Source organism: Varroa destructor, unplaced genomic scaffold (assembly GCF_002443255.2).
Source record: "Varroa destructor unplaced genomic scaffold, Vdes_3.0 BEIS01000005.1, whole genome shotgun sequence".
Taxonomy (NCBI): Eukaryota; Metazoa; Arthropoda; class Arachnida; order Mesostigmata; family Varroidae; genus Varroa; species Varroa destructor.
Genome location: NW_019211458.1, coordinates 31,103,581 through 31,128,414, shown reverse-complemented (window position 1 = coordinate 31,128,414; position 24,834 = coordinate 31,103,581). Strand labels below are relative to the sequence as shown.

At 44.7% G+C, this 24,834-nt stretch overlaps 1 protein-coding gene across 7 annotated transcripts in view; it reads right to left on the bottom strand.

The window, feature by feature from the left end:
- Nucleotides 1-24,834, bottom strand: part of LOC111251532 (nucleolysin TIAR-like) — a 249,310-nt gene that overhangs the window by 107,837 nt on the left and 116,639 nt on the right. For 4 of the 7 annotated variants that reach the window (XM_022808177.2, XM_022808178.2, XM_086991130.1 and 1 more), the window contains 4 exons: nt 16,789-16,996; nt 16,439-16,674; nt 15,483-15,653; nt 3,354-10,316 (listed from right to left, as the gene is read on the bottom strand). In XM_022808177.2, the coding sequence (XP_022663912.1) occupies nt 10,128-10,316; nt 15,483-15,653; nt 16,439-16,674; nt 16,789-16,996 (804 nt within the window). In that variant the 3' untranslated portion in view covers nt 3,354-10,127. Of the gene's footprint in view, nt 1-3,353; nt 10,317-15,482; nt 15,654-16,438; nt 16,675-16,788; nt 16,997-24,834 lie in introns of those variants that run through there. The other 3 variants (XM_022808179.2, XM_086991128.1, XM_086991129.1) reach the window with 3 other exon arrangements.

The window sequence follows — 24,834 nt, the reverse complement described above, 5'->3', positions numbered from 1 at the left end:
TATATATATGGTAAGCCATCTGTAGGAGGAGACGACGCTGTTCATTTAGCGTACGCGTTTCGAAGGGTGACCTGTATTACACACATAGGTCTACTGCTCCACTTCGAGTGCCTGTAAGTGTCCTGTTGCCTTTTCTCCAGAGGTTTCGAAAAGCCTGCTAAAAAACCTCCACCATCGCCATATCTGAGACAGTCCAAATACAGTTGAATTTTACATTGAACCTTTCATAATAGTTCATCGTCGTATTTGCAAGCTCAGCGCAATCCATATTCGGCAGCACGTTTCCATATGGCGTGCAGACACTCACAAAGCGTCAAGGGAGCCAGACATTAGCTAACCACAGAGGGAAAGTTTAAATTGAGCCCAGTGTTGTCAGTTCCTAGAACGGGCTTTGTCTGTCTAAAATATAACATGTCCGCCCGCAGTACATTGATCTAAATCCCAATCTAATTCTCTTACCTGTTCAGCGAACAACGCAATGTCATTTATAGTGTTTAAGCTCTCTCGGTAACGTTTCTCTTTTCTTGATCGCTTCCTCAACCTTCGTAGTCAACTCCTATATGTATATATATAGCTTCCTTCCTTTATATATATGTATATCCACCTAATGCCCGATACACCACAATATACTAACGACCATTTGTATACTGCTTTCGTGCATTGCTTCGTAATTATTATCATAAATATTATTGTCAATGGTATATCTACGATGTTATTTATTAGACTGATTACTCTTTTTGGGTGTCGTTCATAGCACAGGGTAGTTTTGTTATTAGTGGTTTGTATTTACTTTATTGTGTCGGTATGCCAGCGTTCATTTTATCAGCTGTTTATGTTCGTAATCTTCTATTGTTATACAATGGTAATATATTTCCATCACAAAACCCTAGCGGTAACAATACTTATGCTTGTTCATTTTTTTTTTTGTGTACGATCATCTTTCCCACCATTATTACGATGTTTATGTCATTAGAAATGTGACGTCTCGCTGCTGCTGCTGCTGTGGCTGTGGCTGTAGAAATCAGTCAATCAATCACCTACTATTTTCTCGCCGAATCGTTGATTTTCTCCGCCGGATCTCGTTTTGTTCGGTTTCAGGTCGATCGTGTGCTGGTTCGTGTACACCACAATGTCAAAGGGAGCTACCTACGCTGGTATGTGCCATATAACCCTTATATACGACACTCGTTCTTTCCTTTACCCTAAGTCTAACCTCTACGTGTCGTATTAATCATGTCTACCTTGTTGCGTCCCTCGTAGTGTTACCACCACTGTCATTTAGCATATATTATACTTGAAAAAATGTCGACGTCTTGTTTGTTGACGATGCCTGTGTTTGTCACTTGCTGGTTTGACGGTGGTCCTGAACTCTTTATCACTTGTGTTATGCTGTGGAACATGAGCCTCGCATGTCATTATTTACGGCTTGGTCTTCACTTCGTGACATGCGTTCTAGCACTAGTTATTGTTGTTGTGGAAAAACTTTTATCTGTCTGTTATATATTTCTGTCCCTATGTACTTCACATGATTCATTCTAGACTAATTTCACTATTGAATGTCTTGACTGGCCAGATAGCCTGGTGGTGGGCGTTCGCCGGCGAGAAGCATCCCGGCGACAACACAGATCGGGCGGGATCATCATAGAATGCATAGATTTTAAAGCTACTTATAGCATAATGACAGGAAACTAATTAAGACGGTTCCAGACGAGGGAAGGTTTGATTGCACGAAGGGTATCCCGCTACAGTAAAATATCCATAGTGTAGAGATCTCCTTTATTTGCAACTAAATTGAATGAGCAGACAGCGGCAGTTCTAAGTTAGCGGCGTCGGCCGCCCAGCCAGAGAGAATAGTCGTTGTTATTTTGTACCGCGCGATCGCTTGTCAACAACTATATGATTCATTCTACATTAGTTCATGGTAACTGTTACTACTAGTATTGTTGGTATTAATATGAGACTTGTTGTATAATCATCACAGATGCTAGTTTTTATAGTCTGAATATACTTCCATATAATTATTACTACTACCGTCCTCGTAAAGACTTGCAACATCAAAGTGGCTAGTTAAAATACCAGTGGTAAGTATTTATGAGTGTATATTGGTCTATCTACTATTACTGCAGTGACACCTTAATAAAAGTAAACAAAAATTAGTCCAGTCATTTAAACCGTCCTTGAGAGCCTAGCTATCTATATTGGGGGTTTACTAACAGCCGTGCCACCGTTCTGGCGTAGGGCATAGTCAAGGTCTCCTTCGGCCCTAACTCTAGTTGGTCGAGGGCAATAGTATGCCACTTTCGTACGTGTTTCTACGGCGGATTCGCTACAGAAGGTTATTTTGTTGTTACATTGGCGGCTAGTGTAGTTGAGGCAGTTTCTCTCGTGAAGACGACACTAATGGTTCCGGAACTTCTACTGGGGTAACTTGTAGTTCTTGGAGCGTACGCAATCAGCATAATCCAGTTCACAGATAGCTATTATATCATGATATCGCATAAGCTAAGATCATACTAGCTGTTGCCGTTAGGAATAACAACTATAAGTCTAAAAGAAAATCGTGCGTGCGTGCGTGCGTGCGTGCGTGCGTGCGTGCGTGTGTGTATCTGCAGTCACGGTCTAAAACGGCGTTGGCTTACCGTATGTATGCGACTGCGAGAACTTTGACTAATTAGTATCGTTGAAACACTTTGGGCGCATCGAGAGTCCGTGTACAGTCTCATTACCTTCGTAGCACAAAAAAATTATCCCCGTTTTAGCCTCTACGTTGTTTACTGCGGCGTGATTCCTCTTCGACGTGACAAGGTCGGCTTATTCCACACAGTACTTTTACTTTCCATTTGTCGTTCATATTCGACCTTTATAGACATTTAACTCATGCTCAGTAGTACGTTTCGGTGATGTTAAACAGCAAATACAATAGAGATCCGCGTCTGTTTTTTGTTTCCTCTGCGTGCTCTCTACGTTTGCCAACATTATATTTGCTTTTCTTCATTTTGTTCTCCCTATAACAGTGCAGTGATGAAGGCCGTTTAACACTTCTTGCACGTTCCAGCACTATATCGATTTATGCTCTTCCACGTCGTTATCATCGTCATCGCCGTGGTAATAGAATAGGAAGGAGACCCGGTCGCGGATCTTTTTGCCGGAGTTGGCGGTCTGTTGCCAGAGACACCGGCCCTTATTTAATGCCTTCTTCTGGGCATACAGTGCCATAAATAGGCGCTCGCAATAGACGCTCAGCATACGCGACAATATTTCTGTTATTCAATTAGCGTCACTTTTCTGATGTTCCCCCTTCGGCTCGTTCTTATTGGTCGTCGGTTGAATCGAATACGGGGGGGGGGGGGGTGTCGTTCCTTATTTTTCTTCCGTGCATCTTTGTCTGTTTGTTGGTCATCGTTACTGCGGGACACAATATGTTTATTTGTGTGTGGATTTTAACCTATCATCGTTATCCATCTTTATTCTTGATTTCATCAGATTCGTCACTTTTTGGCTGGTATTTGTTGTTTCATTTGTTTTTCTCTTCGTAACGGCGCCGCCTATCTAGCGGTTTAACTGTTGTTTATATACCTACTCTACAGTAGTAGTTACTGTATATGGTTGTTTTTTTGTGTGAGTGTGTGTAGTTTTGCGTTATAAGTATGCGACAGTGAACTGTGCATATATGCATAGTTCACTTTCGTATACTTGTTCACAGACGGGGCCACGGTTTCCCTGTGTAGCCGTCACAGTTTCTCTTTCCCTTTGGTTCATGTTACTCTCCTTTTTATCTAGCTCTCGCGTTAGTCAACGTTAGCTTCTACTTTTATTTCCGCCTTAAACTTGCAAACAAACACGCGAATATTTTACCCCTTTACATTCTGCTTTTTTTTTTTTGGTGTACCGTCTTTTCTTTGCCTGCTTTATTTCTAAGGCAGGAGAAGGACATAAATTGTCCTAAGCGAACCGACATACAACATTGCCTTAACGATGTTCTATCCGGCTGTCGGCTATGGTTGTCAATAAAAATTGTCTTGCCTACTCATATTTGGTGCTGATCGTTTTTACTTGTATTTTTTTACTCGCAGTGTGTGTGTGTGTGTGTGTGCGGTTTTTTTCAATGAAATTATTTGAATTTCATTAGATCTTCCGTAGTTCGGCCCAACTGGACTGGATTTTACAGCAGTAACAATTGTGGTATAAGCGTTCATCATCCGCTTCGCGCTATTGACGCGTATCATGTCCAATTTTGAGACATGGCTAGTTAATCACTCTCCATTTCCCCGACCTTGTTTGTTTCCTAGACCGATCATCAATATTGGTCTCACCGATCATTTACCATTCTCAGAACTCGTTTCCATTACAGAACGATAGATAGGGAGATGCAATTTGGCACATTATATGGAGAAAGTAAATGCGTTATACGCAAGCTGGTGCAATGACAACCCTTAGCACCGTGATCCAGACATTATACGGGTCTCGCATTTGTGTGACTGGGCTCATGCAAAAACTTCTGGTCGGTCTAAGAGACGGTCGACGCACTTTATATCTTATAGAAATTTATCTCTAATTTTATTAGATAGCAATAATGTCGGTCAGAAAAAACTAGTTATACGCCACCTTAAAACGCATGCAGACTATCACGGAGGTGATGGTATGCCGCAATCCATTCAGTATATTTGGGATTGGTATCATCATATCTGTTGACTTTCTAGTTTTTTGCTTCGTAGGTGCTTTCGACCACATTTGATCTAGTTTTATATGTATACGCTGTGTACTTATTCATAGGGTTCGTCGACTCATTTATTAGGCTTCATTTGAATATCTCCCAGTCTTCGGTGGTCGCGCACAGACATCATCAAACGAGAGTGAGCCCCAGTCTACCCGGCGTGAACCCTAGCCGCATCTGTGCACATTCACAAAATACATAAATAAAATAGAAAACAATTCCAGTAATAGTAGCAATTCTAATATGTGTCAGAATCAATATTACATGGTATCATCATACGCATCAGTATGATCCACATACACTGTGTTACCATATATATAACTTACATCAAATATGTCTTCGTTTATGTGATGCTGGCGAGTACTGGCTCGGTTTAAAGCTGCCCGCCTATACCTCATCATCATTATTACTTCTTATTTTATAATTACTCCCGTCATGCGTTACGCATATCTACATCTGTTACGTGTTTTTATCATCGGTATCGCCGTCTTTGGTACAAAATGATTTCGCTCTGTTTATCTGTAGAGGATAGCTCTTCATGGAATTATGCCGGTCCTTCAGATTTCATTCTTCCTATATTGTCCAGCCGCGGAGCGATTCCCTTTCAAAACAGATCGGCAAACTCGGTTCCCTGCTTTCGAATTCTGCCATTGGTGCGGTTCCGTTCTGGCCATCGATGATTCTGGCCGATGCTCAGCAGCAGCTACTACTCGTTGCCGCTGAATCACATCTATAATTTCGGGCCCTAAGATGAGTCTCAACAACGAAGCGACAATGTATAGATCAGGATAATATTTGACTTCTGCCGGTGGTTCTTTGCCATTATCAACTGATGTATTGTGAAGAAGGGCGCCCTCCGTTGACCGATCAATGTCGTACTCGTTTTTTCATTACTAATTTCTTCTATATGTATTTATTCAGTAGCTTTTTACTCTTCACTGTCCCACTGCGTTTACCGTGTTATTGTTCCAGCAGTTGTATGTTGCTACGATTTCTTTGCAGTACCAACCATCCATCGCTGCAGTTGATTTAAAATTTTTCTATTTTCTGCTAGCTTATTTTTAGTAAGGGGTTCTTTCCAATAACCCCTTCACACCTCGAAGAATCCTTTACTCTTATATATATATTTGTTGTTGTGTTTGTATTAGTTACCTGTATTATTATTATTAGCCGTAAGATCCTTTCGCACCTGTTTCTCTTTCCGTTATTTCTTCACATTATATCGTATAATAATAAACTAGAATTGTTGTTTTTTATTTATCAGCACCACGGCGTGTGATTGTATCCAGCTAATACCCTAACAATAGTATATATATATATATATATATATTAGCAGTACACCTAGATATATTGATTCTCCTATTAGACTTTGAAGCGTTTCTAAACGCCTCGCCGCCCGTTTCGTCATTGGGTCATAATAATAATAATAATTGTTTATATTATCGTATAATTATTTCAACGTATTTGACCTTTGTTTGTTTTCTTGTAGCTATATTGATCTTCATTAAATCTGCAATTGCCGTTGCAATCAGCGTTCTCATCCGCGACCGCGTCTGCATGTCTCCCCGTATACATATATAGATTTGTATGTTTACGTATCTATGTCGTATTGTTTGTGTCAATACACATTGGATTGGCGTATATTTTTTCTTTTGACTCATTCACTCGTACAGTGCATACATCCATGCTGCCCCCTCATCATCCATTCCAGCGCTGTCACCGTCCTAAACACCCTTTCATTATTCCCTCCATGAAGCAATTTTCAAACTATATCAATATCTGTTCATGTTTACGCTTCTTTCTTGTTAGGCCACCAGATTATTCCATCGCGTATCGAGTCTGTGCTTCATCTGATTTCTGTAATAACTAAGCTCAATTCTCGTGATCATCGTTAAAATTATCATTTTAAATTGTCAATACAATAGGGTAGTTGTGGTTGTTTTTTGTTGTTGTCGTTATGTTGTTCGAATTATGACATCCGAGTCGCACTAGGGGGTCTCAACGGTGGCTCCACGGCAATGCGTTCCCACGCCCGTTATTCCCCTCCACTTCGTCCTCTTCGATAGACCTTTTCAATTTGAAAAATCTTTGCCTCCTTGGACAAAATAATCATCGCTCGTCTCGTAGTTTTAAAGACCGGAGGCGAGTTAATGGCCAAAGGTTGAAGAAGCCCCGTCCAGCCCGGTCATACGAGGCTTTACTTTGCGAGGACTGCACAACCGAGATATCAACAGTGTCTCGCTCTGACGTGGAAGTTCGAGAAGTGGCTTTTTTGTCATCAGTGCAATTTTGTGTCCTGACGACGGACACTGGTTGATATTGTACGCATAAGAACCCCGTATATAATCTAGTTCGAATTCAAGGACAACTGACATTATGGATTTAGCTCTGTGGCCAAATTATTCGGTCAGTGTTTTTCAGGATAAACAGTCCAGAATGTAGTTATTTGCAAAGTTCAAGTTCTGAAGTTCCTTTGTCTGGTGTCGCGTCGCGTTGCGTACATCAACAGCGTCGAGCTTTTCAGCCGGAGAAAGTCTAGCCGGGCAACACGGTTCCGATGTGTCGAGGAGATGTCTTATGTTCCACTGAATAATCTGAGTTCGTTACAGCTGAGCTCTTATTTTGGCTCTTTTTCTCATTAAAGTTAACTTTTTTCGTTTACCTTTACTTTTATTCGGGTTTACATCATTAGCCGCTCTAAACGATGTGTCATGGCGCAGCAACACGTACGCTGTACAAAGTACGTATTCAACACTTGTTGGCTATTCAACACAAATGAAGATAAATCTTCTCAGCAGAGATCTTCTACACCGTACATGAGTGTGCCTGTTTCTCCTAGCATACTCTTCATATTTTGTTTGTCCCTTTGTTCGGAGCCACCTATTTGCTTTATGCGGTTAACATATTTTCAGTTGTGGTTGTTTGTTCTTCTGTTATTAAAAAAAAAAGGCGAAGAGTGGCCAGTTGGTTTGTCCGGGAGACCGGAGCCCACTCTAACTGTTCAACGCATTGACTGATCGGCATGGGACATGTAAATCCCAGGCTGCATTTGCCTGAGACGACAAACTAGTATTTATTCGGCTTTTTGGGTCAGGTTAAGGTTCAGCCAGCACGCTTCAACAGTACGCCATACCGCAGAATCTTTGTATCGATAAGTATGTCCTGTAATGTTCCTGAGTACTACGGTGTAAAGTGGGCTTACTTGATTCCTGTTGGGCGCCGTTTCAGGACGCTGTTCAGCTTTTGTCAAACCTTCCCATTCATGTCAACAATGGCGGCCCTATATGTTACAATATATCTGTATATGTGTTTCGTACATAATGGTTCGGTCAAACAAAAACACAACTTTTTGCTTTAAATTCTACCCTCATTTTTTTGCATTTTCCCTATTCATTCTCGCTCCTTGGCTTGTAGTGGCTAACTGCTTTTGAGTTGGCGATGCCGTCTGATCTGGTCACCATTCTTTGTCCATGGCCATCTCTGGTCATTTGCTACTACGCGTTGGTCCTATGTGTTATTAACAGCTTGGTCGGTTTAGAATAGATGTGTGTGTGAGTGTATATGTGTCTTACGGCTAGTTCATATAGCTTTGTGTATGTTTGCCTATGATTTCTGGGCATTGCTTTTTATTTTGCGTTGCTTGTTATCTTCGATCTCCTAAGGACACATAGGGCATACGTAGACGGTTCCTCAAAGGCGCTATGGATCCTTGCCAATGAAATGGCCATGGATGTCATAAAAAATCCGCAATACGTGCGCGCTGCTTCTCCTCCTCCGGCGTTGTTTATCTGTGTATGAGCCGATACTACCATTTCTGGTCATCTATGCGCTATAGATAGATTACTATTTTAACATTCGCATTTATGCCACGGCTTTTCCCGAATTGAGTTTTTAGGGTTTCAGAGCTTTTCTGCTTACACATTTCGTCAGCTCCCGGTTCAAAACGGAGTCTCCGCCTTACAACTTAACCATGTGGCGATGTCCGCCTTCAACGGTCTTCAACACCTTCAAGATAAACAACAGTAATAAAGACTTTCTATTTCAAACCAGAGTTGCTTCGTATTTAGGCGTTGCTGTTCATGTTGATCTAAACTTACTTCTAACGTTCGATTTCGCCCGTCTTTTTATCTGCTTGAGTCGATCAGGTCTTCATTAGTCAGCCCTCAGGTAATTCGTTCACTTGAGATTGTAAATAAAATTGTAAAGGGATAGTAAGTGTTATAGAGGTGCAGCGTGTGCTCTGAGCGCCCGATCGATTTGGATCGATATAACACGTTTAGGTTGCGGCGTCGGGCTTGATCGATTTATAGTACAGAGCTCAGTCGATAAGAGTAGCTATAAAATGAGTATGAATTAAAAAAAAATTGAGTCGGAAAACTCAAAAAAACAAGTTACTCTGCCTATTATTGATATTGCGATGTGTCTCTCGTTTTCATAAAACGCATTGCGGTTCTCTTAGTACTGTTCAATTATAAGAAGATAATTACTAATTAGTAGAATTGTTAGCGGCGTTGATCAAACTCGATTTTCCCTCAACGTTCATTCTCTTCAAGCTGATTAGTTTCTTCGGTGTTAAGGTTGCTTAAAAGTGGAGTCAGGATCATCATTATCACCTATCATTCGAAGTGAGTGTACGATGTGAGAAAAAATGTCGTGGGCAAGCGGAACACGCTCAGCATATCGGTTGTTCTTTGCCCCCAACATTGGTTAGAGTAGTTTCTATTTTTTAAAATTAGTCAGTCTGAGCTTCAAACATTGCTAAAGTTACGCTCGTTCTCCACGTAATACAAACTGACGCAATAGCACTATTTTGTTATAGAGTACAAAATTATCACCCCCATTTTATATTCTCTTATGTGTGTAGCTTCTATTTGGTATGTGTAGATGTGAGATCGATTTTTTTCTTTCATTTGCTCTGCTCTGCTCTGCTTTGTTGCAAGGCATGTCGCAACTTGAATATGACACGCGTTAATTAACGCTGACCGATCGGACATTAGTCGAAGGCCGCCGGCCGCCACCCAGCTTATTCGGTTCGTATCTACCGGTGACGCTGCACCTTTATTGCTAACTGGGCAGCGGCTAAATGCAGGACCTTCGCTCTTTGGTACTTAGCTATACCCACGCTAACAATGTTTGTTGAGGATGCCTACTTTTCGCATGTCCGTTAGGAATGCGCGAGAAGTTGGAGCTGCTGTGTGACATAAAGCCTCGCCTAGATTTTCCGTAAACCACCTGTCGGTCGAACGCCGTCTCTAGCGTGGCATGCAGTGTTTTTGCATTCATCTTCAACGATACATCATACTAAACCGTCGGTATCATCTGTGAATATGGACCTTCTCTTCTCTAGACTACAATTTCGGTCGCGATGATCTCACGGGTGCGCGCGGCGTGAACTGCGTCCAGAGCGAAGCCATTAACCCAGGCCATTCGGAGTGACGGATTGAGGTTCTGTCTTCTCCTGAAGTATAGAACTGTTGTTTATTGATGCGTCTGATACTGCTGCATCGGGTAGGTGGTGGCCGGCAAGAGGCTGGCCGGTTGCTGGCCAAGCGGGGCACTTTGCCCACCTTGGCCTGCAGGCCAGGCCACTTGTAAGCCCATCCTGAAACAAGGACACGCAATTCAAACCATGCAGCTAGAATTAGATGTTTCGTGACTTCTGGACGGCTAGTTCATATATACATAAACACCTACCTTTGAAGCCATCTTAATTATGTAACGCCGTTCAAATACCTGATTAGGATTTGGTTTGACACACTTTATCTTCTATTACGCTTCTATACAGTGGCTTGGCGATAGACAGTTCCACGAGGAAGATTAAGTCAAAACTGTACCATGCTTCACGCGCTACTGAAGAGTTGAAGACAAATTTTTTGTGAACACCTACAACAGAGATGATGCTGTAGCGATTGTTTATCTGCCTTGGTTTTATCGTCTGTCGCCTTTCCAAGGCTGTAGAAGGACGTCGAAGCTCCTGCATGTGTTCAATATCTGAAGCTTTTTTTAAGCTGTAGAGAGGTACTTGGCTGTATACAAGTAGATTACGACCGACTGAACCTCCTGTTGTCTATTTCTGTCTCTGTTTGTATACATGTATAGGCAGTAGGGAAGGTCGGCAGTTTTGGCCGCCATCTCCGTGGCTTTCGCTGATGCTAGAAAACAACTGGCATGTTAACGTCTCTCAGAAATCGCTCACCTTTTGCTGGACGATAGGCCAGCAAGTGTCGATAGCTGCTCCTTTAGAGCGTGTGCTATCGGCAAAGTGGGCGCCTATCTTAGCCCAACGGGTCATCGAACCAACCAGCAGGCCGAAAAGACGAGGTAAAGAACATCGGCCATCGACGAAAGCTGAGCCAGGCAAAAGTAACCGAATCGAGCCGAACGTTCTGGTTCGCGGCTTAGCGAGCTGGTGGTTTGCCCGATGTGAAGCAGCAGCCAAGTTCTACGAGACACCTTCCGCTCGACTGGCTTCGCAAAGCCGCAGTTGCGGTAATCGGGTGAAGCTAATAATTGGGTAACATAAGAATACCGACGATGCAAGGCTCTGTGTGGCTCGTTATGTAGTGCGTTGACCACGAAATCAACTGCCCGCACTATTACGTGACAGTCAATGGCTTCCCCTTCTGTTTCTGCTACTTTAGCAGTGAGCGTTACATTCAAGCCAGTGCAACTAGTAGCGGTAGTGCAAATAGAAGTAGTTCGGCTAATTAGCTAGATAGACGATTGCTATGCTCTGAAAGAAGTAGCTTAGAGGGCTAAATCTGACAACGAGCCGCCATCTTACCCAACTAATCAGCCAGTCGAAGCATCGCAACACTGTGCCGCCACTGCTGCCACTAATAGTCCACTCATACTAACTGTCATGCAGGCAAAGAGCGGAGGCGGATGTCTAATAGCCTCAGTTACCGACTGCTCTTCTTTCTGTCGTCACAATGGAGACAACGATAAGTGTAGTTAGCCAGGAAGAGGAAGGAACGACAGCGGCCCCAGCACTGCGGCTGTAGTGGCCTTTGACTGCAAGCAATGTCTACATCGAAGGGCAGCAAAGGGATCGCAAATGATGCACGCGAAAACGCCACGTCCATTCGTGGCTCTTTCAACCTGCTATCCTTCGACCAGCCAACCTAGTTCCATCAGTTACCCAGAGCGTTGCCGGCGTTCGATGTACAATCTCACAACAGGCGGCCTTGCAACATTGCTCACCCGGCGACTTGCGACACCGGAGAGAACGGCATGGTCGTTGATGTTTCTATTGCACTTACACCAGCCATTAGCTGTGAAGCCATCGTGTTCTCTAGCATCGTGCAAGCGTTGGGAAAAGGGGTCAGACGTACGGATGGGGACTTGGGACGAAAGCAGAGACATTTGGTGGAGACATTTAAGCATGGCGACTTAGCCTTAGGAGGAGTTTCTAGGTATGTTACTGATATAAGCGGAGTACGAACGCTCGAGGCCGTCCTGCCCGCTCGCCTTCCGTATTTCTCTATCGGTGCTTTTCATTCCTTTCGGCTACACCGGTAGACGCCGTGCAACGATACGGCAAGAAGAGGAAGCTGGCAGGCTAGACAGCAGCAAAGATCGGCAAAAAGCACGCCTACCAAAAAATGATCACTTCCCGTCAGGGTTGGGAATCAGTTCCGGCGTGTCTTCCGGTCGCTCAAATGACATTAGCCCATCGTTGTCTTCGGCGTCATTTGCTTCGTACATTTCTATTCAACCACTATGACTAACGCTACTGCTATTCCTATGTCCGTCGCATAAGTGCAGTCGGCGAGGCGAACGCTACAGCTACCGTCGTTGTTGCCGTCGCTATTTGCAACAACGGCTTGATGAAATGCGGCCTGTCGCTCGCTGCTTGTTTCGCATGTGTGACTAGCTAAGACCCGCTGTAAAGCTACTGCTCGGGCCTAAAAATCAGCCAGGACATATTTGTGATTTCTGCTGGGGTTAGCAACGGTACGACAGCTGCAATTGAAACAGAAAGAATGAGACTTGACGGTGATGGCAGAGGTTGCGCTTTTCGGTGTTTCTCTATTTGACTTTGGTAACCTGGTAGCGGCGGGAAACAATGGAGCAAAAGAGTGACAGGCAATAAAGGGAAAGGGAAACGACAGAGTTGCGAATCCACCAGACGCTCTGTCAATGAAGTTGAACGGCAGGAGTTGAACGAAGCTTGGCCAAGGCTTTGGAAGAGCCTGCAACTTGTAAACTCTTTCGTCGTGGAAACGTCGTCAGAAGGGAATCGCGCAGGGATGCACGGACCAGTCGACGGACGAACGGGTCAGCGAAACCAAATGTACTGCCTTACTTGGCATGCTTTGAATGAATGCATAGAATAGATCACGTGACCACAGGCCCGGCCGCCCCTAGCAGTAACAGTCACGGCTGAAGGGGGTCTTCAATGGACTGGCTGGCCTACGCTCGCGTACCACCATCTGTTCACCCGCCTCCACTACGTGAGAGCAGTGTCAACAAGCATAACGCAAACGGAGAACGAATAAATGAAAACCATGAGCAAGTACGGCTTAACACTACTGACTAAGAAAGAAAGCCATTCGACGAAAGAGCACCTGAAACAAGTCGAGCTGGAGAACTAGGACGACCTCAATAAATCCAAGCAGTTACAGAAAGGCTACTGAGAGCCCGACATACACGATGTACGTGCACCCAAATTGCAATTGTGATTTTCTGCGAAGTCACGAACACTATCTGAGCGTAAGTATCGAGTTAGCGTAACGCTTTATCCTCTAGAGCGCTTCCGCTAAATTTATTTTGGACACATAATGTTTTTTCACACCAAGTGAGGAATACTTTTTCAAAAAGCAGTTCATCAGAAATTCTTATGTATCCCCCTTTACTGGATTATAGCTGTATGTCAAATCCACGTACGTATATTGGCATTCATGACGCAAAAAACATATTAAAATGAATTTGCACTCAGAAAATAACCTAAGAAAAGTACAGCGAGGGACTACAGTGATACTTCTGTATCATTGTAGTTGTTATACACTTTTCAGCACTTCAGATGTAGAAGAGGTAAAAATACCGTCTAAGTTGGAACCGTTTCTCTACCTCTCTACCATATAGGTAGAAAATCAATGTGCTCCAAACAATAGCTGTTTGGCGTTCAACGTATCGTGATAGCGTAGAAGTATAGTCTTAAGGTGGATGTACTCACGCGCTGTCCTCTGGGCTGTTGGGAAATCCGGTTGATTGTTATCTTATTAGGCATTTAATGGTAGCAAAGATACAAGAGGCGAAAAGGAATCGGCGACGAGAGACCATAAGCGACTCAGCCGTCTCTACATTACCTCCGGAAAACCACGAACCAGCCAGGCGAGCATCTACATTTGCTTTTGCCGCAGTAGAACCAGATAACTCTCGTACCGCCTGTCATTCCTTGCCTTTACCATGTAGCGCGCATTGAGCTTCGGGAATTTCCCCGTCCCACGAGGGGTATGAAGACCCACGAGAGACAGAGGGAAACAGGTCCGATCTGGGAAGGAAGGAAGAAAATAATCTCGATTGGCAACATTTTTAATCGTTGCCGTCAGCTTTTGCCGCCCTCAGACCTGGCCTAGCTAGACTCTAAACTAGTGGGCGAGTCAAAACGGCGGCGGCCGTCTCTCATCGACTGAGACCATTGAGGGGGACGTTGGCGACCTAACGATTCCGAAACCGAAGTTTGAAACTTTTATTTACACGAGATCGATCTAGTTTGCTTTAGGAGTGAATTGAACGTCGGGAGATGAGTCGGACGTTGGGGAAGATGCCGCTACCGCAGGCGACATCGACACAGAATCCCTGGCCGATGGCGAGCAATGGGCCAAGAGGTGACAGGAAGGAGGAACAGCTAAAATCCCCGAAAATCGGCAAAAATGCAGATACGTTCGGATAGAATGAATGACGGCAGTCACGAAGAGGTCCGAAGCCGTCTACGTCGCCATTAAGGTCGGAGACCCGGCAACTATTGACAAGACGCAACGCCGACATTAGTTAGAGACTCTTGTACTCACTTTGTTGTCGCTGCTGTTACCGATGCTGCAGGGGCTTTCTTATTCGAGTTCTATTTTTCACTCTACGTTTACTTTTAAAAAGAAAACGTAGTCCGTCGGTTACAGCAGTGGATACTTTTTTCGTAGTTGCCATTGCCTAATCCTTGACATTTCCATGGAGTGCGTTAAAAAAATAACACTCTTTTAATTTTTCTGAGCCTCAATCTACTCCAGTTACCTCTTAATCGGTACGAAGACGGCGCCAAACGTCACGAACCTACAGCGGCTTTTTGTGTTTGAGCATCGCTTGTTACTACCAGTAGCAATATTCGACGACGATAGGCTCCAGCAACAGCAGTAGCAGCGAGCTAGCGCGCTTTTAAGCACTGTATACAAGGGTCCTCCCAGCTTTCGTTTCCCTTGTCCACATTATTCGTGAGCTCAGCAGCGACCGGTCACCGACTCCAGTTAGTGTTGGGCGATAGCCTACGGTCAGTCGCTTCCAGTCAACAAGAACGACGACGAGGGGTCTACTTCGTCGCCGTTGGCGTCACCACAGGAACGCAGCAAGTCGTTCTAACATTTTCGTTACACCGACAGGTAATTCACAAGGGAGTCCATAGTCTTTAAATGGACAAAAATAAGCCGCAGCATCTTGCCCTCGCTAGTGTAAAGACAACTATTTGATTGCCCTCAGGATGGCAGAGCAGGGGATAAAGGGGCACACAGAAAACGAACATAGAAGACGATGATGTCTGTTTGATTCTACTCACCCGAATCCATTGCCGAAGTACTGCCCATACTGGTATTGCACGGCAGTGGGAGTCGTGCCTTGAACGAATTGTCCTGGCTGGGCGTAGTTCTGCGGGTACCAGTAATTCATCTGCTGGTACTGATGATACGGGATTTGGGCGGCCGCGATTGTCTGAAAATAGAAAGGCAAACTAGCAATGAAACAAGCGACAAAACGAAAATTAGGAGCTGATATTAACTGTAGTATTCAAATACAGCAAAAGCTTAAAACCGAAAAAAGATGAAAAAAATAATGAAAACGCGAACCAAACAGTGCAGGTAGAGTTGCAAAAACGACCCAAAAACGTGACAGACAAAAAAAGAAAGAGCAGCAGCTTGGAAACAGAAGCCAGTTCGGCGAAGTCATTTGGGACTGCAACCTGGCAAAAGAATGAAGCTGGAACAATTGAGGACGCCAGCGTGGCTTGCGTGGGTAACATGGCTGAGCGCTGTGTGATGGTGGAGCCGCCATTTCTTTAGCCGTAACTTGGCCGCATCGTAGCAAGCTCTGCCTTTCTCTTCGCTATAGTACATGATCAGCATTACTGAAGAACTCTCGGGCAGATTGGTAGCGATCCCCCATGCCACCGGCAGTGAAGGCGCCACTAGCGGGCGAGGCAACACCTCGCTTATAACCATTGCTCGGCTACCGCCTACAGTCAGCTTCCTGATTGCCCCGTGTCCGTCTTTACTGCTCCTGTTCTGTAGACTTTATCTCTCTCCTCCTTCTTTGCTACTGTTGTTTCTTCCGTTGCTTCTATAGCTGCTATACTAGAGGACTGTGTTCTTTTAATGCATTCGTGTCTGCTATATAGGTACTGACGCCAACATGAGATGCTATTTCCACCACCGTCTACGGAAGGCGATGGGCCTCTCGCAGTGAGGTAAACTTGGACAGCTGTCGCAGGTAGCATCCGGCTCCCAGAAGGGTACTTACATGCTGTTGCACCTGTTGGTTGTTGGGATCGCTGGATTCTTTGCCCCACGAGCACTTGACGATCTGGCCGTTTACCTCGGTGTTATGGACGGCAACAATTGCGTGCGTAGCCGACTCTTTAGTGGCGAAACGCACAAATGCGTAACCTTTGTCTTTGAAAACACGAATCTCCTGAATGATTCCATATGAGCTGAACGTCTTCTGAATAAGCTCCTCGCTGAGTCCCTGACCTAGGCCTATAGTGAAGTGAAGGAAATCGAAAAAATACGACCCCAAACAACAGTTATTAGAGGCGAATAATAAGTGCATATATATATATATATATATATATTCCTGAAGCAGCTACTTACCTCCGCAATAAACGGTACAATTGGTAGGGCTAGCCTGGTTGTAAACCTCATCAAATGTAAGAGGCGTGTATTTAGGGGTGTTGCTGCCCTGCGAACCTTCTTGGCCACCATTGGCGTTACTGGTAGGCCGTCGCGTTGCCCAGTTGGTGCGAATCACTCGACCTCCAAGCCATTGGCCGTTCATCGAGTTGATTGCCGTCTCCGCATCCTGTAGAATAGTATCAAAGAAAATATAGTAAAGCGTTTTCTAATAATGGTAGTAGTAATTATAGTACTAGAATGCCTTGAACTCTACGCCTAGAATCGGCAACGGGCATGATTACGCCAGACGGCTGACCTCCTACACGGGCATTGTCTACTCTCAGCATCTGATGCATATACACCCCTCACAGAGTTCGTACCCACAATACTGCTGTAATTTGGTAGATGAAAGAGCTAATTGAAATAAACATGTTGGCCGGAGCTATTTAGTGGACCGAAAAATATTGATAACCTTTAGATCATCTAGGGTAGAACAACCATATTTTGGGATATGTTAGATGTGCTCTGCTAAGCCAGTGCCCTACAAACTTTTAAGAAACGATTTGCATATTTATATAAAATTTCGTTATTGGGGGTTTGCCGTTTTTAAACCATGAAAGCAATGAAAATTGGACAGGGCTATACCTAAAAAGCATCGGTTGGTTCAATTTTTTTCAATCTAAGCATCAATAAAAGCATGGCTATCATCAAATACACACTGTTCCGTTGACTATTGCCTTGCCACATATTCGTAAGGCTCTTCGGGACTTTGAAGTATCTGGCATTACCAATCGCTTCTTTTTTGGACAATGTGTCATCATAGTAAATGCCCCTCACATCAATTGTGAGCTTACTACCGAATCTACTTGGTACTGCCACCAAAGTAGCATTCGCTCCTATTTCCTACCATTATCCTGCCTAATACTTTGCTGGAAGAGGGTAAAGACTGGTCAGTATTTTGTTTATAACGCCAATGTACTCCAAACAAGTTCGTTGCTGTTTATAGTTGTGCCAACTGGGTCTCGAGTATATCATACATTTTTCCATCTGTATTGATCTCAGTTTACGCAAAGTCTTTCTTTTCGTTGTTTTCCTACTGCATATTCGTTACAATTTCACAAGACAAGCAATCTAGGGTAACTATGGTTCTCAAGGTTTAAATCGAATGTCAAATTGCTTGATGTACTTTGAAGACCGATGGAAAATGCTGTGCAAGACCCCGCTATGAAAAGCTTTGGCCAAATAGCTATAAAGCTGAAATGAAAATATCGGCGGACAGCCGGGCCAGCATTACACATTGAGTCAAAAAAATTCTCAGAGGTTAGGTGACGGTATCATCTAGCTAAGACAGGACGATAAAACCCTTAGTAAGCTGCAGCATTGCTGTGTGGGTCTGCGTGAGCCTGTGTCTATATGTCCGAATTACGGTGGTAGAAAGTCGACAAGCGGCGACCTAAGGTTTGCCGGGTTGAGAGATGTGAATGAAAAGTAAAAAGAATTAAATGACGACGAGCCCAAGCCAGTTTTATAGCAAAGACTATGAACGAAGACAATGCGCCGGATGAAGTCGCTAGCGTGGCCGTGCTGAAGAAAAAAAAACGAGAGGATGACCACCGTCGACGGAAGGTGAAGGTGATTCATTAAAAAGTTTTCCTTCCTTTTCGTGTGGTGCCCGGCAAAGCTGGCCGGCAGACTCCTCGGTCTCTACATACTCACACGCGCAGACGTACAGACACAAATACACTGCTTTCATTTCGTCAGGTCCTGCCAACTCTGTCTCACTTCTCTTTTAAGATAAGAAAAAAGCTCAAGCGCAACCAAAGTGGCACAGACCACCTTACATTTTCCATACTGACGAGTCCCGAGCACCCTTTCATCCCCCAGTCTACCTACTTATGAATCAGCAGTGTCGGGTCAGGTCAGTTGTCTGCAAATTCGCTCTGTGGCCTTGCTTTACCACAACCGACTACCGTCGTTGAGTCGACGTTTATACCACGTCTCCTACTTTAGTCTCATGCTCGCGCACCTGCTCATCTGCCTGTTCCTAACTTGTTCGCTGTTCGTTCTGCTTTGTTCGATGGACAAACGAACGGACTCCAGTGCCGCACCGTAATTTAGATCGAGTCTTTTGCCTTGAAAAAGCTCCGTTTGTCTGTCCAATCCGTCAGAGAAGGACAAATAGGCTGCGGATTTGAAAAAAGCTATGCGTCCATCTAAAGTCGTCACAGTTTCCCAGAGCATTTTGAAAAAAGAGGTGGCAATGTTTCCACCAGCCAAGGACCAGTCAGGAAGTTCGGGCAAATCTCGAGCACGAGCCTAACAGCCAACCAGTAAAGGTGGGCTCGTTGAGGCAGAGTGCATCAAAGCCCAGCTCAGAGTAGCCTTGTGGAGTGTCATTCTGTTCGCGATTCTATTCACCTCCTGACCTTGAGCAATTGAAAGCAGTGGAACGTGCCAGAACCGTAGAAGAGAGAACAGAATGGCACGATCCAACTCTTCCTTCTGACGATGTTGTGTACCACGACAGGACAACAACTCCATCACAATACAGGTAGTATTGTTATTTCCTACTATAGGTATCAACATCCAAGTATGCTTCAGATGATAAACTTTATGCGAGTTTGCAAAGAAAAGCATTTCATTTGTCCTCTTTCTAATTAGCTGGCCATCTGTGTATGAGTTAGACTAAATAAGGCTAGAAACCATACGTGCAATTGCAGAAATATACCGTTGATTGTATGTTTCGTCTATAGCATGTAAATATGTCGATAATATGACAGATAGTGATTATAATGTAGTACCATTAACAGATATACAGTAGGACTTTGTGCTCATTTAGCCGATCACCTCGGTAAAGGACATAACACTAGCATAATATGTATAAAATCTGTATTATGTGCAATGGGGACCGTTTGTTTAAACAGACAATTAAATTTGACTTCATATAGATCACATAAACCCTGCGAACTTACACCAAGCCCGTTTCTTCTTTAGTTTCTTCTGCTTACACTCGGATAGACACTCACACACCCATACACTCGCAAATATACAAATACACATACACATAAGCACACGTAACACACAGGGCCGGTAAGACTGCAGGACCGAAATGTAAATCGTCAACGAGCCTGAGATTGCTCGAGGTCGCGAGACTACGTGAATAGGAAGAGATGACTGATGTCTTTAGGCACCAGGAGCGCGATCAGATAAGTGAGCAACTGTGACTTGACGATTGCAGGATAGTGGTGCGCACAGCATCCGCTCACATCCGGTATCTGTTAAAGGTTATATAGTCGTCTTACGTACATTCCCTTATACAAGCCAATATACAAAGGCAAAACGGCGCTAACGATGACGTTTCTGTTTCTGTCAAATAAATATAGAATAGGATGTCACTTGTAACAGAAGCGTTGCATTCATTGCCATAGTCAGGGAGATAGTCTGCAAGTTTTGATCTTTTTCCTTTCCTCAGTTTGTCAATCATTGAGTTGTGCACTTTAGGTGTTTGATTGCCCTGTCACCTGGCTGCAGTAATGGTAGACGCAGCCAGCGACGGCAAAGGTTTTTCAGGAACGGATCGATGCTGCTCTTAATGCTGTTGTTTTAATGTAGCCACATGTACTACAATACTGAAATAGTACCAGCAATGAAAACAGCACTAGCAGATGACGAGCTTTAACGTGCCTGCTATGTAATGGTAAGCTAGGTTAGCTCGGCCTAAAGCGGAAGTGTTGGGGGAAAGGGAAAACGGAGGTGTGCAAGGGGAATTGGTGAATCAACAAATCAACATTGCTTTCCTAGTTGTAGTAGAGGCAATGAGTATTAAACACAGTATCACTACTGTTAGTTCGTCCGGTACCTTTGTGGCTTCCGCAGTCCCGCAGAGGTAATAAAAAATCTACAGCATCAGAAGCAGACATAACAGAGGGCAAGCCGCGGGCCCGGGAGCTGGTTTGGCACGTAATTCGACTCGAATCTTTCCTCCCCATGAAAAGCCAGAGCGTGTTGCTGTTAGATGTAATTGTGGTAGAGGCAATAGCGACGGCCGCATCGATGAAACATTAAAATGAAGAACCATTCGTTCCCTCGTGGTTAACCCGAGCCGTTGCTTTGCTTCACCTCGATAGCTGGCGAATCCTTCGAGCCTGTCGCTTAATTGACTGTGAGATGTCGGCCGTCGCCTCCTTCAGTTATATTTCCACCTCATCATTTATAGCCAGTGGCTAGTTTGGGCGATTCTTTGCTTGGCTCTCTACTCCTACTCTCTCTTCATTCCCACAGCCTTTCTATCGGTGGTCGTTGGTCGCACGGAGTGCGAGCAGTACTCAATGAAATGGGCTTGTGGCCTACGGAAACTGTGGTTCTCCAGCGCGCGAACAAGTCCTCATCGCCTCTACCATGCCACGTATCACACATTTCTTGACTTCAATAGGAATAACAGTTAAAGGCCATTAATTCTAATTTATCGTCCTATACGCCTCGTTCGATCTATCCTCTTATTAGGCACTTCGTTTCGTTATCGCTTCGGTGAAACTATGATACTTCTTGAATGGGCATACTGCTACTTTGGCTTCAATCGATCCCGAAAGGGGAACTCGAGAGAAGTTTCGCTTGCCGGAGCCAGAGGCTTCAGCAGAAGTTCTCACAGCCACACAACTATTTCATAGCCAAATACGAGCTCGAACGAAACGGCCGAATTTAAGAGAAGGTGTTCAAGTCAAAAATCATAAGAGCCAGTAATCAGTTGCTTGCAATGCAGCAGTCTAAAGGCCGCAGAAGACTATCAGTGACGCAAATTGCATACAGAATGTCTGCGCACTTAAGAAAGATTCTGCTTAGCCTTATAAAATTTTGTTGGTCATAAGAAGGCTTGCAGATGTGGAAAGAGGCAATTTCTTCAGCAGCTATAGTAGCTGCTCAGGCTTATCAGCGCTCTTGGTATATACAGTGCACATAAACGAGGCAGAGTGATAAGCGTGCGTAAGCGGTAATGTGCTACGCCGACAATATGTATGCTTTCACTAGCTTAGTCCTCCCTGCTGCAAAACACAATTTGGATTCTCCTTCGCCACAGATCGGCCACCGAGCTAGGGAGCCTTGTAGGCTGCTCATTCTACCTTTCCGAGCTGAAACTAAGCAGCGTTCGAATATCAGTACAGGAGACGGTTAGGGTCTGCCCGCAGGCATAGCGCTGATCGTCATCGAGCGAGCTGAATGGATCACAACAACGACGAGGAACGCAGTCTTTGGAGAGGACAGAGGGCCGAAACGATTGCTGTCACTGCTGCCTAAGGCGATCTCGCCACTGGGTATGAACATTGTGTGTGAAGACAAACGAACGGGATAAGTTTGCGCCGACTGCGGGGCGTCGGGGTGAAAGTCATCGTTGGCGATAATGCGGCAATTGGGAAACGATTTATTGAGAATCGTTCTAAAAAGTCGACTTAGGACAAGAAGGCGCGGCGAGAAAGGAAGGCGCAATCGACGCGGCAATCGCAGCAGCGGCAGCGGCGACAACGGCCATAGCGCGTGCGAAAGCAGTCGGACGGGCTGCGGGGAGGGGGGGGGTCTGAGCGCAAAGCAAGCGAGATGCGAAAGGCCGATTAGAAACAGCCCTTGGCAGGCGTTTTGGCTCGAACGGGTCCGCACTTCACTTTTGCTGTTCATGAAGGTAGAGGCATGAGTAGCAACAGCAAATTCGATAGAGACGAAGCTGACGAAGCAAGCCACTCCGAGCGGTGCATCGTTTTCGTCGTCATCATCGTTTCTGCCTTATCGTCGGCCGCCGACTCCAACACTGCAGATGAGTGCGGGCTAGTGCGAGCGTGGCAATACGAGATGTGAGAAGGAAAGTGCAAAGACGAAAGGAATAGGAGCAGAGTCCCGTAAAAACGCCACTCATCCAAAGGAGCCCTTGGCCGATGCTGTTCCCTTCAACTTTATCCGTTTTCTTCATTCACTCACTGTGATCCTTCTCTCTCCTTACATCCGGTTAACTCCGGTCCTTTCGGTTAAAGGTTCACTCCGCATTCGCGCGCAGACCCGACCGACACTGGCGCCATTGCAACTTCTACCACAAAAGTTTGTATAGCTTGTTGCTAGGTTTCCGTTGCCCCTGTTGCTTTAACCCAGTGGCGAACGGTCTGAAGCGGCGGCATGAACAAACTGATGCCGAGGCCGATGTCTTTCAGCCCATTGCACAGAAGAAACGATGCAGCCCGACTCGTGCTATGATGTGGTGCTGGTACAGTTCCCATTGTTTTTTCGATAGTAATAGCAGCTACAGAGGTAATGCAAAACGTCAACCTGCATTCATTTCTGCCCCGTAACTCCGATCTGCCGACTAGTGATGACGTTGCGACAACGTTTTCCGTAATGCGTACGGCAATACAAGGTGCGCCTTTTTGCCTGTTTTTGGCTAGTTTACGTTGCTGCTGGGCTGTGCGCGGTGCATACGACGCAGCGAGTGAATCGGCTGGTCTGCCTCAACACGTCCACCCAGTTGTCCGGCATCCCGCTTTTGTTTCTAGCAGAGCAGGACGGCAAACTTAGCTTCTGCCTAATGTAGCAATTGGCTAGGCAGGAAATCATTATTCCTTCTATTGCACTTCTCTTTCCATCACCTTTTCCTATCCGTCTCTTTTCTACAGAGGTCGGAACGTGCCCCGTGTCGTCTGCGTTGCAGACAACCCATGTCAGATGGACGAAGCCATTGCAGGAAGCCGCTCTTCCAGCTGCTGTCGCTATATTTGTCGTTCTTCAAAACGCTTGCTGGATCCACTATAAGTAACTAGCGGCCGATCGGGACAGGCAATAGCGATTATATGGTTTATGCAAAATACGGTCGCCGAATGAGCACGTGTGGTACGTACGCAGTAATAGAACAAAAGTAAACAAAACGAGGGGCGGGAGTACAGGTAGCAAATGAATTCTTCTTTATTACATTTGTTTCCAGTGTTTTTGGATAGCTTCAGGGTCTTTTATAGTGCCATCTATCTTAACTCATTCTGCCCAGATCGCTGTTTCTAGCAAATGTTTTGCCGGCGAGAGGACGGCGATGCAAATCAGGCTTGTTTAAAGCCGCTATAAACGAGCTTTTGTAGCCACTCGGCCGCATGCCAGCCATCGATCAATTTTGACCCAGCTCCAGCTAAGCTTCACACAGAGAATTTAGGTTTACTAACAGCTATGTGAGGCGACTCTTTCTGGAAAGTAGAATGTTAAACCTAGCGTTATACATGCTGAAATGTGAGTTACTGATGATAAAATGGCGGTACGTTTGTGGAAGATTGGAAGATAAAGGGTACAGCATGGAAAGCTATTGGAAAAGATAAAAGCCAAAAGTTAGTCCGATAATTATGCTAACGTAGCGATGGAATGAGATAGGATAAAATGTGCTTGCCTCGTTTGTCAGAAGGTACATATTTGAAGTAGTTAATATTATGCTCGATCTTGACTGAGCTTGGAAACTGGGCATATAGCAAATACAATCCTAACAAAGATTTCCCTTTAGATAGACACAGAAGATTAAGAAATCTATAGGAAAATGAAGGATAAAGGCAATGCATAGATGACATTTTTGTTGTACGGTGTATGCAGAGTTTAGTTCTGTGTCGACGTATACCCCAATGAGACCCACATATAACTTTCTCGAATGCGACCAAACCACCTAACAATACTTCTACTATTCAGGTATTTATCTGCTTTTTATTTGTGCTTCCTTCTGCGAAACCTCATTTTGTGTGCGTTTTTCATGCCTTTAACAATTTGTGCATCTAGACGTTCTTATGTAAAACATGATTAGCCCCCCACAAAGTCGTCCACTGACAAGTTGGCCTTGACCGACTCCGCTGCTGCTCAATGCCATCTAGTTAGTTCTACAATTTTAGATGGTCCACTGATGAGGGCAGCTTCAACACTCACTCATAAGCTTGGCGGGGTTCCAGTCGAGGTAGATGGATGCCCCGGTATACTTGAACTGGCTTATTCTCATTCTTTTGCATGCTTTTATACGTTATGTTGCTA